A 14,565-nucleotide genomic window follows, 5' to 3' on the forward strand; every position below is an offset into this window, starting at 1 on the left:
GTGAACTTAAAATTATTAATTCCCTTAAACCATTCGCAAGCAAAATGAAAAACACTTCATAAAACCCCAAAATATTACCCCAGCCATAAATTCGCCACGTCATTTAAAGTAACAGTGCAATTACTTAATAATTCATTTTCAGTTGCTTGTTTCATGTTTCTGTGTACTTTTTCATTCTATGTTCTTCTGCCACTGTGCAATTTAGGCTCAGTCATACTCTATATACAAGCATTTTTGATCAGAACATTCCTTATGATGCAAGTAGCAGGAGTGTGCCACATGACACAAGCAAGAAAATGGCAACGTACTCTGACTGCCCCCCAAAATTACTGCAGTAAATTCCTACTATTCCATTCCAATACAGCATAAGCCTACGTACCTTAACTTAGGTATAGGCGTATAGTTTTCACTGGAAAAAAACCCCTCTGTTTTTACACTCAGCTTACACTGACAGCAGAAAAGCCATATGCTTAATCTCAGAGTTTGAGAACACATAAGAACTGCAAGCTGCCCATGAAAATACAACGTGGTGTTTGGGTACTACATTCTTCAGTTATAGCTCTTTAATTGCAAGCACTTTTCTCCTGTGCAAGTCAGCTTCTACAGAATAGTCTAGAAAGAAAACTGCCTTTACTATTTTGAAAAAAAAAAATACTCAGCTACTAGAGTTATCATCAATTTTAAAACCCAATACACAGAGACAACACAGCATCAGAGCAGTATGTCAAGAATAGGTCATATAATAAAAAGCAATCAGGCTCCTTAATGTAATCTGAGTATAACATTAACCCAAGTTAACAGACTTCATTTTACCAATGCTAAAAATATTTAGTAATAAGAAAACAAGACAACCTTTTCAGAGAATTCTTGAATGTACAGGTTTTAAACAATAAATTTAACAATAAAACCCTAACCTACACACAAATTCTTTCACTCTTTTTAAAATGATACTTCTCTCAATGCTAAAATTATTTTATTTTGTGTTTTTGTTTTTTTTAAATAAATCTGCCATTGTTATTGTAAACATTTTAAAAGATACCCAAGTAGGGTAAAATTAATGTCATGAACATGAGAATACTTCCGACAAACCTTTAATAATCAACAGACAAAAGGAAATTGAGCTCAAATACTCAGATGAGCTAAGTAACAGAAAAGTGGAAAAACTTAAAACACTAACTAGAGCCCAGATTAATACTTATGGCAAACTTCAACAGCATTTGTTCCCTTCTTTCAACTCTAACCTCTAAAATAGTACACTCCAGGAACCATAACAAACAAGACCAGCTTCCCAAAAGAACATTTAATTGGGAAAACGTGTATGAGCCACAAGATGCCTTTATCAGGAGTGAAATCAAGCAAAAGCTTCAATTTAGTTTTCGACAAACAAGAGCTAGGGATTGGAAACACTGCTGCAGCCAAACAAAACAACAAAATACCATAATGCTACCTTCTCCATGAGAACAAAAGCATCAACCACCAACTGGACCCCACCCCCAAGCAGGCTGTTGCTGTCTAACCACAGAGCCAGTGCTGTAGACAATGTAATCCCACAGGGAAGACAGAAGGTCACAGAGACACTGTGAAATCATAAAATAAGGTCCACGTCTTAGAAAGACATGGCAGTACTTTCACCAGTCAAGATTTCATTTCAAACCGGTGGAGCATAGAAACAGACTGTTCTTTTCTTGACTGTCCCTTCCCTCAACACCTACAGGGAAGTCACACGTGCTCCGTATAGTTTAAAATTAAGGACACAGCACTTAAAACACACAGCAGAATTCAAGATGTGGTGAGGATGGCAATATGCAATGCAACATTGCAGGTGAGATTGCATACGGTATACCAGCAGTGGATCTGTTATTATTCATCAGCTGTAGGTGTCTAAAAGGGTGTCACTTATTACAGTGACACATGCTGCAGCTGGCTAGCCATGATTAAGTAATACCCAGTGTGGCTGAAAGGGATGGCAACTATCATTCATCACGATCCAGCGTGGCTTAGTCTGGGCGGAGAGGCTGCTACCCTTCACTGCAACGCAGTGTTAGCAGAGAAGCAGCTAAAAACTCAACAAAGACCTAGGGAAACCTCAGTTCTCCAGCCTGAGAGAACGGGTGTCCTGCTAGCTGAAGTGGAAAGCCTGACCGCGCTCGGCGCGACCGAGAGCGCTCCGTGACAGTGACAGAGCCGCTCCGCGGGAGCCCGTCCCCGCCGAGCCGGGGGGCTGAGGCAGGGCAGGAACACTGCGCTCAACTTCTTCTAACCACAGGAGCAAGAGCCTTTGTCCGAGGGCTCCCGATCTGTGGCCGACGGAGCCGAGGGTCCCCCTCCTACGGCAGGATAAGTTGGGGCGACAGAGAAGGCGGCACAGCCTGTGCCAGCCCGGGGGCCTCCTCCTGCTGGGCACCGCTGCTCTCTAGGAAGCCCTCTGAGGGACCCCCACCGGATCAGCGGGGATGAGCACTGACCCTGCACGGAGTCCCGCCCGGGGTGCCCGCGCCGGAGAGAGAGAGACCAAAGGAAGCGCCCAGCCCTGCCGGGCCCTTCGCGGCGGGGGCCCGCCAGAGAGCCCGGAGGCTGGCGGCCCGTCACACGGGGCGCGGGGGCCCTCCTCCCGTCTGCCCACCCCGGGGGGATCCCAGCCCTCCGGGGTTTGCGTCTCGGGGCCTGTCCCCGGGCCGCCCGGAGGGCCGCCCCCGCTCCCCCAGAGCGGCAGCAGCAGCGCCGGCGGGCGGGAGCCGAGCGGCCGGGGCCCCACCACCCTCCGGAACAGCCGCTCCCGGCGCGGCGCCGCGAACCCCCCGCACTTACCCTGTCACAACAGGCGCCATCTTCCACAAACTCTCGCCAAAACTCCTACTCTCGCGAGAGCGCCCCCCTCCCCGGGCCCGGAGCGCGCGTGCGCGGGCCCGTGAGACACGCGCGGGGCCGGGGCGGGGGGCGGCGCGCGCCGCCCACTCAGCGCCCGGGCTCTCCCCTCAGACACAACAGCCGAGGCGTGGGAACCGCGCGGCTCTCGCGAGAGCTGGGCGCCGCCGGCCGGCGGGCAGAGCGGGGCTCGCGGCAGCTCTCGCGAGAGCAGGGCGGGCGGGGCGGGCAGCGAGGGATTCCCTGTGCCCGCTCGCGCGCCCGGGCGCCGCGCGTGCCCCCGCCGGCGGGAGGGACGGGCCGTGCGGGGCGGGGAGCGGGCGCTGCCGGGACGGGGCATCGCCGGGACGGGGCCGGCCCGGAGCGCTGGCGCGGGGAGGCCAGAACCGCCCGCCCCCCCCCCAGAGCGGGAAGCGCGCGCCAGGCCGCCCGCCTCGTGCCGCCGGCGGGCCCGGCACATGCGCGGCCTGGGCGGGCCCCGCGCGTCCCCGCCGCGCTGCCCGGCGGGCCCCGGGCTCCCCGGGGCGGGCCCCGGCGTCCGGAGCTGCCAGCTGCGGCACGGGGCCTGCCGCCCGTACGGGGAGGAGTGGAGTGGTCGTCGGGGGGTGGCGAGGCAGCAGACGAGTGGTTTTCCCCGCATGGGATGAACGTTCTCAGGAGTCCATACCGGAGCTGTTGCGGAAGTTTTGCCAAGAACTGACACGCTTGCTCTGTCCGAATCACTTGTACCGCACAGAAACAATCCCAGCTGATAACTGCTCACCAGCTTGGGTCTGCTGTCAGAGCTGTGAAAGTCAAAACCCACCAACGGGAGGGAATCTGAATCGTTGCTTTGATAGTTTTGTCAAGCAGTGCAGATGGAAAGCTTTCTCATTCATTATTGAGTTTGAAAATACATAATACAGAACTTGGAAACCAGTGGGAAGTGGAAAATAAATTATTTTCCAACTAGTGAATAAAAACTAACAGTAGGAGACTGGGATCTAGAGGCACAGCTATTAGATCTCTTACACAGAAATGCTACATCACTTTCTTGAAAAAGCAATTTTAAATGAAAAGCCTGATTTCATAATGTTGTTGTCCTCTGCAACCAGTGTGCGTAAGATACATTTGTTCAGCAAACAAAAATTGTTGAGTCTGCCAAGACTTCAACCAGTAAAGCAAACCTCGTGGTGACCCCTCAGATAGACTGCTGAATGTAGGCAGAATAGAGAGAACAGAAGGTATCTTTGAAATGCAATTGCCTGGATGTGCTCCAACGTTTTGACATAACAAAAAAAGAAGACCTTGATTTTGAATTCATTCAACAACACCACCATTTCAAGGTGAGAGTCTGACTGTCCATTAGAGGACCATATTTGAAAATTAATCGTTTTACATCAAGGATTCTGTCCATTCAACTTCCTCTGTGTCTTCAGTATAACATGTCAATCTAACTTCAAGCAATTTTTTTTAAAGATCGCTGAGATTCCAAAACCCACATCATTTTTATTATTTCACCTCAGTACCTCTGCTGTCTCCCAAAAAAAGGACAACCTTTCAGTAATCCCATGAATATGATTTTGGGTTTCTCCCACATACGCTCTCCACTGCTAATACTAATTAATAATGTATCAGATGAGTAAAAGCATGTTTTAAGAGACTGCTTGGTGACAAAGTTTCTGTAATTCTACTCACTGTACAAACAGCTGTTGTTGGCCATCATTAAGGGACTTTCCCCATCATGATTTCCCCCTCCTCATAAGGTATGAAAGGACTTTGATTGGCTCCCTCATAGGCATAGTTCTCGGCAAAAGCACGATGCATACTGGAAATCCTTTGTATTGTTTGCAATGAGCAACTCATAATCCCTTTGGAAATCTTCCTAAAAACATCTTTCTCGTTTGTTTTTTTTTTTCCTCCCAAGGCTAAAGAATGATCTCAGCTTGTGCTAGCTCCATTCCATTAAGAACGGTTTCTGGATATGTGCCATGGACTGCCTCTAGATGATCATTTTCTGGGGCCCCTCTTTTAGTTTGTTTTGAATCAAACTGGAAAATCTAAAAATACAGCACACAATAATCTGCAGTGTCTAGACTCCTTTAATATTTTACAAAGAAGGCATTTTGATTACTAATCAAATTAATTGGATAGTGGAACAGGTATATTCTTTCAAATAATTAATAATTAAAGAAACTATTGTAGTCCTTTCCATCACTGACAGAGCACAAATAACCATTGTGGTTTTTTTCTTTTTGAATATAAACAATCTGTAGTGCAAAAGGCCAGGAATACTATTGAAATAAAAACAATAGCCTGAGATTATACGAGTAGCTGGTGGAATGAAAGATAATAAAACCTCAGAGGGTTTTTTTAATATTGTTCGTGCATTGGATTTTCTTCTGGTTCCTAAAAGTTTGCATTTCACATAGTAGATTGTGAGCAATTCCTGTTGACTTTAGTGAAAACTGAAAACATCCAGTACCTCAGGGAACGAGGCCCTGCTTTTTGGTCTGGAATGTATGTAAACACTTCCAGAGCAGGAGTAAGACAACAAATTTAAACACATGGTTTGCACCATTTGAAATCTTGTGTTTGCTGTGCAACTCACTAGTTACTTAAGCCCTGCTGGGGCTGGTGGAAGGGTTCTGCAGAGAAACAGAGCTTGGAGACACGTTTGAAGGACGTGATTTTAGAAAGTGTTGAGCTTTACTCTTCTTCCAAGCAGATGCTCTGCCAGGTGGCTCCAGCTGAGTGCTCAGAATCATTATCTGCCTTCAAAAGCATTAGCTGCCTTCAAAAACAGAAGGATCTCCAGTTTACTCTCACTTGAAAACTAGGGGACAGGACCACTTCCTACTTCTCTGGATTGACTGAGACATACAGGTGTGCACAGTCAGGTCTGCACATCTGTGCTAAGTGAATGCCAACAGCTTCATCTGGAAGTTCATATGCTTTCCTCATCCTTTCAGGATCTTGCTTGGGGCAGAAAGAGCAGATAAGACAGGGAGACTAGTAACAGACCACACAGTCATTAGGGATCAGGCCCTTTATGTGGACAGGAACGAAGTCTTTTGGCCTGAAGTTTGGTCTCTTCAATGATGCTGAAGGAGCTGCTGGCCATCAGCGCTTAGGCAGCCTGCCTCTGCAAAGTAAGGCCAGCTGGGAGCAGAGAGTACTGGCTGCAAGCTGAGATAACCAGCTGACAAATTCAATAGCTTGTTCCACCAGCCTAGACCAAGCTTTATCTAGCTCTGCCCTGGCTCTGAGCTTCCCCAAAGCTTGTTCCTTTGGGCACAGCACTAGCTAACATGCTTTCTGGCTTTTTGGCAACAGCCTCCTGCCCTGCTGGGTTGGAGAAAGATGAGAAGACAACAGATCTGCACTCATTTGTGTAGAAGCATCCCGTATCTCTTACATGCCTAAGACAAGCATGTAAGAGACACCCAAAGGGACCAGAGTCCCTTTCTCAGTTGAGTCTGTCTTCTTATTAAAAGTAAGTGTCTTGTAAAATCATAGATGTTTATAAAATCCAGTCACTTTAAAAAGCATGGGGAGTAGTAGAACCACACAGTTATCTGAATCTTCATTACAAGCAGCAGATTTATCTCGAGATGTTGCAGTGTGTATCTGATGGTATAAATCACACATTCTAGCAGTACGTACTGTGATACAACCCTGCTGGAATTTTACAAGCACAGGATGTGCAATGTGGTTTAACCGCGTGTCTAGGAAAGAAAATAAACAGGCAGTTGCCCACAGAACATATCTTACATCTGAACTTTGGTACCTATGCCAACAAAAGTTATCTCTTAAGCTGCTAAGATGGACAGCTTGATGCCAGACGTGTCTCTGCTGTTTGAAATGGGTGCTATTGTTCAACATGGCTCAGAGGATTTGCAACGCTGTCTTGAGGATGACCGGGAGAAAGGATAGGCTAGTTAGCAATCTGTAGCAGGAACGTTGTTAAATAGTTTTCCCTTGTGTGTCTTAACCTCAGAGAGGACAGGAGTGCAAAGAAAAATCTGAATCTGCGTTTTAATGCTGGTTGAGGTGTATGTATGCCTTAGTATGATAGTTCCTAAAAGCCATAGTCAGTCTTGGGGCTCACTCTGGTATTGCCTTGCAAACAACTACAGTCCCTTCATAGAGCATTTTTATAATGTAAAGGCAAGATGCACAAAGTGAGTAGAGCAAACAATCGGAAGGAAGGGGGGGAGGGAAGATGAGGTTAACAGTAATAACATCATGTGGTTATGTAGGTTAACAGTGTGAACAGCTTGATGACTGAATTCTATAACCTCTTTTTTAAAAATACTTTTCTAGAACACTAAGAGACTTTGAAATGTATTAAATTTTGCTCTTCACCTCTACCCTGAAAAAGTATCTTCTCTTATTTTCTATTAGGTGAAGTTGTTTTTTTCTGTTTGCTTGTGAACTATCCTGCTTCTCCTTAGTTTTACTGGGCTCTTCAGAGAGCCCATCTCTGAACCTTTTTTACACAGTGCTCCTCCACTCGTGCAATTGATGCCTGACCACCAGTTAGGTGTGGCACTTTGTTATTCCCTTAGCCCTGCTGTCCACACACAGCCTTTGTCTGCTGTCTGCAGCAGTGGCTGGTGCCATTAGCACCACTTCAGTGAAACTGTGAATCCACTGGAGAGTAAAATGTCCTGGAGGCTCGCAGAGCCTGCCTACCACCCACCAGGTACCTCCAGCCCCTGCACCGCAGCATTCACAGACACAGACACCGGCAGAGCAGAGGTTCACTGGGCTCCACCTTGGCGCTGTCGGGAGCAGGGCTCACACACCACCCTGACCTCGTGCCATGGTTAGCATGCATACCCACCAAACCAGTTTTAAGATTAAACCACAGTGCACAGGATTACAAAGTCATTACTGACAAGGAGTACACTAGGATAAACGGTGTCAATATCTCCTCCATGCTTCCAAAACATGGTACAGATCATACAGCTTCTTTTCAGTCTGCCTACTCCCTGTAGGACTGACTTTGAGCAGAGTACCCAGAGGAGATTAATTGTATCCCACTGAAATCAAGAGGATAGGAAAGACTGAAGTAATCAGTTAGACTGTGAATTATCACAAGTAATTAAGCAAGAGAAATGTGTAAAGATTATGACATGGCTCCACATATTTTATAAGTTTTATTCATATATAAATACAATTTGCATTTGCAATGTTAGAGGTTGGAACCAATGTGAAAACAGATAAATCTGTGCAGAAAAACTACTTGACCAGAGCTATTGTTGCAGTTATATTATTTTCACGATGTATATTAGTTTACCATCTACACTGTGAGAGATGTGCTCACACCCAAACCTGTAATTTGGCAACTGAGTCAAAGCTGATTTTTTCAGCTAGTCTGCTCTCCCAGTTCACGAGGCCTTTTGAGAGAATGTATGCTGATATGCTTCAGCTTTACCTGCAAGTCAAATGTGTTGTTGGAAAAGCTTCCAAAGAATGAAAACTCATTTGGTTTGACAAAACACAAGAGAAAACCACACACCTATTTATACACGTTTTTCTTGTGGATATAGTGCTTAAGGGAATTTCAGACTAAGTATAACAAGGTATCAAAAAAGAGCTCAGCAGCCTCCTCTAAAAGAAAACCACAAACTGCACATAACCACTTGATAAAACTACCATTAAAAACCTAGTTGATGTTATAAACCAGCCCATTTTTCTATGGACCAGGAAAGTCTAGGTCCCAGTCATAATCACAAGCTATGTCAAATGGGAGGAAACATAGCCAGAAATACTTAACCTGTAATTCCACATAGAAATACATGCACACAAGAATTTTCCTAGTTACAGGTAGAAAGAGGAGTTAAGAAATTTACTGCTTTACAAAAAGTAGAAAGCTAAGTACTACAAAAACACTACTTGGAGGATGTAGCGATGGTTAAGCCTTGGGCTTGGTCCTGTATGAAGGAGTTAAACTAATTTTGTGTGTTTAGTGGCTTACAGAGACTGTCCATGGCCTCAGGCTATGAAGGTAATACTTGGTTTGGGGCTGTTTCTTCATTTAAAACATTGAGGAAGTTATACATGCCTGAAACAGAAGATTTTTTTAAAGTAGTCTGAAGGCATGGTCAAACATGTAATAATCAAAAATAATGATCCTGTAATACTGCCATGTGGATATCTATGTAAATTATTTATTTTGTCAGGAACAGCTGCACAAATTCTAGTTGTTGTGGTCTTAGTTTAGCTGTCACACTGCTCTCATTTTGAACTTCTGCTGTTCTGTAGCCCACTTTCCATAATCTTCATCTCAAAAAAAGAAAGACTATTTCTGGCAGTAATTAATGAAAATAAATTCCATACAAATTGCCTGAAAATACTTCGTTGCTCAGATCCAGGGTGGCTGACACTTGTGAATAAAATAACCTTTTGAATTTTTTCCTTTTAGGGGATGACACGTGACCTTTTAATGCTAAAGTTCATTAGTGCTTGGATATCATATTGATGAGCTTTGTGTAAATGAATGGATGAACAGATGAGTCATAACTAAGGTAATAAGCTTATAGCTGTTATGGAAGTAAATGACAACATGTCATGGATGCTAATTAATTGTAGAATTTCTATATAATTTTATTTATTGTCAGTCTTGGTTCATAATTCACTCTCTCTTCTTTAATCTTAACCAGCAGTGTTTCATTTCTGATGTCCCAGGCAGCTATATCTTTTTCTAGAAATCCAGCTATCCAGCCATTCTTATTACTCATGGCTTCATTACCAGTTTGTTTTTCTGCTCATTACTGGCACTGACCTTGCCAAGAGCTAAGCACATGCATAATTTTACTCATGCGATTAGACTCATTAAACCTAATGGGATTAGTCAAGAAAGTAAAGCTGCTTCTGTTTAAGTGTTTGTCGTTTGAGGTAGTGTGGCTAGAAACAAGATCAGGGAAGTCTGGATGGAATTCAAGTTGAACAATGATTTTCTTTAAATGTCATATAAAGAGAAATTAAAATATTTTTGCCTTGAGCCAACCCTAACGGGTGATGAACACAAGGTGGTTTCACACTGGAGGCAAACGGAATTTCTTACAATGTTATTTCTTCAGAAGATGAGGACTTGACAAAATTAAAGCTGGTATCAGCAAACTTTACAAGGTTATTTCTTAAGTCTAGGATTAAATTTCTAAATGAAAGAGAATGAGAAATACACATCTCAGCCATTGGCCCAGCGGTTGCAATGTCATGATGCTGTGACCTGAGAGACTTCAGGTCCCTTTGGGAATATTTCGTTAACATAGAGAGTTTGGGAGAGGCAAACCCAGGACACGTTTCTCCTGAGAGAGGGAGATTGCTCTGAATTAAACAATGTAAGGGTGCCCGCTATCTCAGAAGAATGGCCTAACATTTTGGATGTGGGCTTATAGGTTGAAGCTTTTTTTGTGTGAAATCCTCAAGAGATGTTTATGCCTGTATAGAGTGGGGAAAAAGTCTAAAGAAGTTTTGTGGAAATAGAAGTTAATTTCTCTGCCAGTACTCCTGCCCTACCTTTGTTCCTCATTTCAAGTGCTCAAGTCTGCCTTTCTTTGAGCCTGCCCACTGAAAGCCTAGCAGAAGCATTGTAGCAGCCAGAAATATAATGTTTAGAGCACAGCTGGTTTTCAGCCCCTTTCTTTGACAGCTGTCTCAGCTGGAGCTGGGAGAGGAGAGGCAGGGAGAAGTTATTCCATCCATCCCAAGGAAGTTCCCTTCTGGACCTTCAGGACAATTTTATGGCCATTGGTAACACAGGCCAAACATTCAGTGGATTATTATTAACTCCAACACGCTATTATTTGTAATTTTTGACCTCTGACGAGATGCCTCATATACAGTGAATTACAAAAAATCTGGCCTCTCACTTACAAAAACAAATACCAACTGTTCCACTATCATTATGAAGCAATAAATCTAATATGGCCTTGGAAAAAAAACATCACTTGTGGACTTTGACCCATTTTATATCTTCCTTTCAAAACAAACACTTATTTTGGTCCCTGATAAAAACAAATGAGAATGAAAACTTACCAAAGCTATGCTAGAGGCTGTTTGTCTTATAGAAGTTAAAATACTCCATTAATACTGTCTCCTGTACCCTGGCTTTTTCTGGTTAGAGGTTAAAAAAACAGCAAATCCACCACTACTAACTCAAATATCGGGGGTAGTGGATATCTTTAACTATTACTCACTTTTTCCTAGGAAAGCAACTGATCTATGCCCGAGTGCACTCAATTTTATTAACATTGGAAAGAGCCATGTGGTGTTCATACAGTATTTAATCTTGAAATCTCAGCACCCAAGGTTTTCTGATTAATGGCAGAAGAGGAAGACTGGAGTGACAGTTAGGGTTTTGCCAGTTTGTACTGTATATACAGCTGTTGCTGCGCAGGGGAGGGAAACACAGGGTCTGTCTGTCTGTTCCAAACAAAAAGAAATGGCACATGCTATTACTTCCAGATCATTGCAGTCCCTGCACCACCATCTGCTGGGGGTCAGAGCAGTTGTCCGGGTCGGCGTCAGTCATGCACAAACTCAATGCCTTCTACTGAGCTGCACCCAGCAGTACATATTTACAAGAACAATAAAGCAAACCTGCTCCCTGGACACAGGCACCACAGTGCTCCGTCACATTGGGAACAAAGGCACACAACAAAAGTTGATATGCATTACAAAGGAGGTTCTTGGGGCTCGCAGCTTTGTGATTTTGGGCTGCAACACAAATTGAAGGGAAGAAAAACTGTCACCAGTAAGCCCAAACGTAGTGATCACTGTATTTGTAATTGACGTAGCATTGCTAAAAGGGTGCCTGGGTCTCTGTGTTTCCCTCTTTCCTATTTACAAAGTCCTCTGAAGAAGATGGTTAAATGGGAAAAGCTTTGACAATAAATGTTAAACACTTGCATATATTATTCTGTAACAGAAGTAAGATGATCTCTGCCACTTACCCCAGCTTGTCTCTGTGTATCTCTTTACAGGGCTTATGCCATATGCTGGGACGAGGTGCAGAGAGCCCTGACTGACGTAAACTGAACAGTTCCTGGAAACAGGACAAGTACAACTGTGTCACTGTGATGTTGAAACTGAATGAGCAGTTTTAGCATCTCTTCAGCTCAAACAACAGCTAGTGAGTAATTAATTTCTTCTGCTAGAAAATGGCTGTTTTAACACACTGGTGTGATGCATCAGGCATTACTGCAGGGCATTACAAACCTTTCACTTAGTGCTGTCCTGAACCCTTGGCTGAACATATGCCCACAGACATGACACTTTTGGTGCCTAAACTGGAGGTGGGTCTCCTTGCTGTACATGAAGGCATAGAGGTAAAGCACAACTTTTATTATTGAGCTAGACTAGCTTGTTTTAGTGCTGCATCAAAACAGAAGCAATGGAACTCAGTGGAGAGACATCTGCATTGCTTGGGACAAACTCAGCAGTATTCAACCCAATTTATTAGTTTGGTCTCAGCATCAGCACTGTTAAAACAGGCAGCAGGGCCATCATGGGGTGAGAGGACTGGGCAGCAGCCATGGAAAGCTATGAAAAGGGCAGGTAGAGCTGGACCTCTCATTGGCTCATTGCCAAATAACCAGAAATGGTGCTGTACTAGCAAAAACAGACGAAGGACTGCTGTACTCTCTGCCTCACATAGCTGCAATGTCTATCACAGCACCACCACATACATAATCTTTGTCATTTCATCTAATAATTAGTGGGTTTGGCACAAGCAAATCTCATCTTGTTAAGTCCTATCCTCAATTGCTTTTTACTAAGCTCCACTCGGGACATTTTTGTTTAAAGCCTCTCCAGTCCATGTAATGTTTGACAGCCTTCTTGGATACTTACTTTGCTTGAAACCTAATATGGAAGAGGAGACCTCCAGGTAGCTGCACCCACATGCCTTCTAGACTCCACCTCCTTGGCCTTGCTGGCAGCAGGAAACCCCAGCTGCCGGTGCTGTAGAGTTGGTGCTGGAGCCTGCGGGGGCAGGTGGAGTAGACTTTGCATGTTCCCTTGGAAAACATCACCAGGCTCAGTTACATATTTGCACTTGGAGGCCACTTGCCCATAGCTATTCGGCATGGAGCTGAACTGTACAGGTTTGTTCTGCAATTAGACAGCTTTTCAGTGTCAGATCAGAACTACAAGAAGGTGTTTATTGTTTTGTGGGGGTTTTTTTAACAATCTAGTGCTGTGGAACTGAGTTTGAAGCAAAAAGTTGCAGAAGGTTAGTTAACTTATAGTTTAGATACATATTAAAATATATGTTAAATGTAAATAACTTGATGTCTCTAATTTTGGAGAGAGGAAGGCAGGGGATGGATAGCTGCAGAGTGGTTCTGTCAGGACAGTAGTAGTACGGTGAAAGGATAAAGGGCCTTTAACCTTTAGGCAATTGGTGTAAATCTGCTCCAAATGTATAGGGACTGAAAGTCATCCAAGAGAAGCGATGTGTTGCACTTTGTCTTGTCCACAGTAGATTAGTGCTACATCATGGAAATAATCCCTTTTGGTGCTTGCTTGCACCTGTGTTGTCAGCTTTATTCTAGCTGTGACTGGATTAGCACAGGGAATAGACTTGGTATCTCAGTCACCCTTCCGGATACAGCTCAGACATATTCTTCAAATAATAGATCATGGATCATGAACTGGTTGAAAGGAAGAAGTCAGAGAATTGTGGTCGATGGGACAAAATCTAGTTGGAGGTCTGTGACTAGTGGAGTCCCTCAGGGGTCGATACTGGGACTGGTACTATTCAATATTTTCAACGACCTGGATGAGGGAACAGAGTATGCCCTCAGCAAGTTTGCTGATGACACTAAACTTGGAGGAGTGGCTCACACACCAGAAGGCTGTGCTGCCATTCAGCAAGACCTAGACAAGCTGGAGAGTTGGGCAGGGAGAAACTTGATGAAATTCAACAAGGGCAAGTGTAGAGTCAAGAACAACCCCATGTACCAGTACAGGCTGGGGGCTGACCTGTGGGAGAGCAGTGTAGGAGAAAGGGACCTGGGGATCCTGGTGGGCAGGAGCATGACCATGAGCCAGCAATGTGCCCTTGTAGCCAAGAAGGCCAATGGCATCCTGGGGTGTATTAGAAAGGGTGTAGTTAGTAGGTCAGGGGAGATTCTCCTCCCCCTCTATTCTGCATTGGTGAGGCTGCATCTGGAATATTGTGTCCAGTTCTGGGCCCCTCAGTTCAAGATGGACAGGGAACTGCTTGAAAGAGTCCAGCATAGAGCCACAAAGATGATGAAGGGAGTGAAACATCTCCCTTATGAGGAAAGGCTGAGCGAGCTGGGTCTCTTTAGCTTGGAGGAGACTGAGGGGCGACCTCATCAATGTGTACAAATATGTAAAGGGCGAGTGCTAGGAAGATGTAGCCAGGTTTTTTTCAGTGATGTCTAGTGATAAGACAAGGGGCAATGGGTGCAAACTGGAGCACTGGAGGTTCCACATAAACATCAGAAAAAACTTCTTTCCTGTGAGAGTGACAGAGCACTGGAACAGGCTGCCCAGAGAGGTTGTGTAGTCTCCTTCGCTGGAGACATTCAAAACCCATCTGAACAAGTTCCTGTGTGATGTACTCTAGGTGACCCTGCTCTGGCAGGAGGGTTGGACTAGATGATCTTCGAGATCCCTTCCAACCCCTAAGATTCTGTGATTCTGTGATTCTGTAATAGTGGGGAAATTTAGAACTAG

The 14,565-nt window shown here is 44.6% G+C and overlaps 1 protein-coding gene across 2 annotated transcripts in view; it reads right to left on the minus strand.

Annotated features, from left to right (window-relative positions):
• RBPJ (recombination signal binding protein for immunoglobulin kappa J region) overlaps window positions 1-14,565 on the minus strand; it is a 150,942-nt gene that overhangs the window by 55,248 nt on the left and 81,129 nt on the right. The window contains exon 1 of one of the 2 annotated variants that reach the window (XM_051619988.1): window positions 2,809-2,868. The exons of the other annotated variant lie outside the window; for it this stretch is intronic. Coding sequence (XP_051475948.1) covers window positions 2,809-2,828 — 20 coding nt within the window. The 5' untranslated portion in view covers window positions 2,829-2,868. Of the gene's footprint in view, window positions 1-2,808; window positions 2,869-14,565 lie in introns of those variants that run through there. 2 annotated transcript variants of the gene reach the window in all.

The sequence above is a fragment of the Apus apus genome, chromosome 4 (genome assembly GCF_020740795.1).
Source record: "Apus apus isolate bApuApu2 chromosome 4, bApuApu2.pri.cur, whole genome shotgun sequence".
NCBI lineage: Eukaryota > Metazoa > Chordata > Aves > Apodiformes > Apodidae > Apus > Apus apus.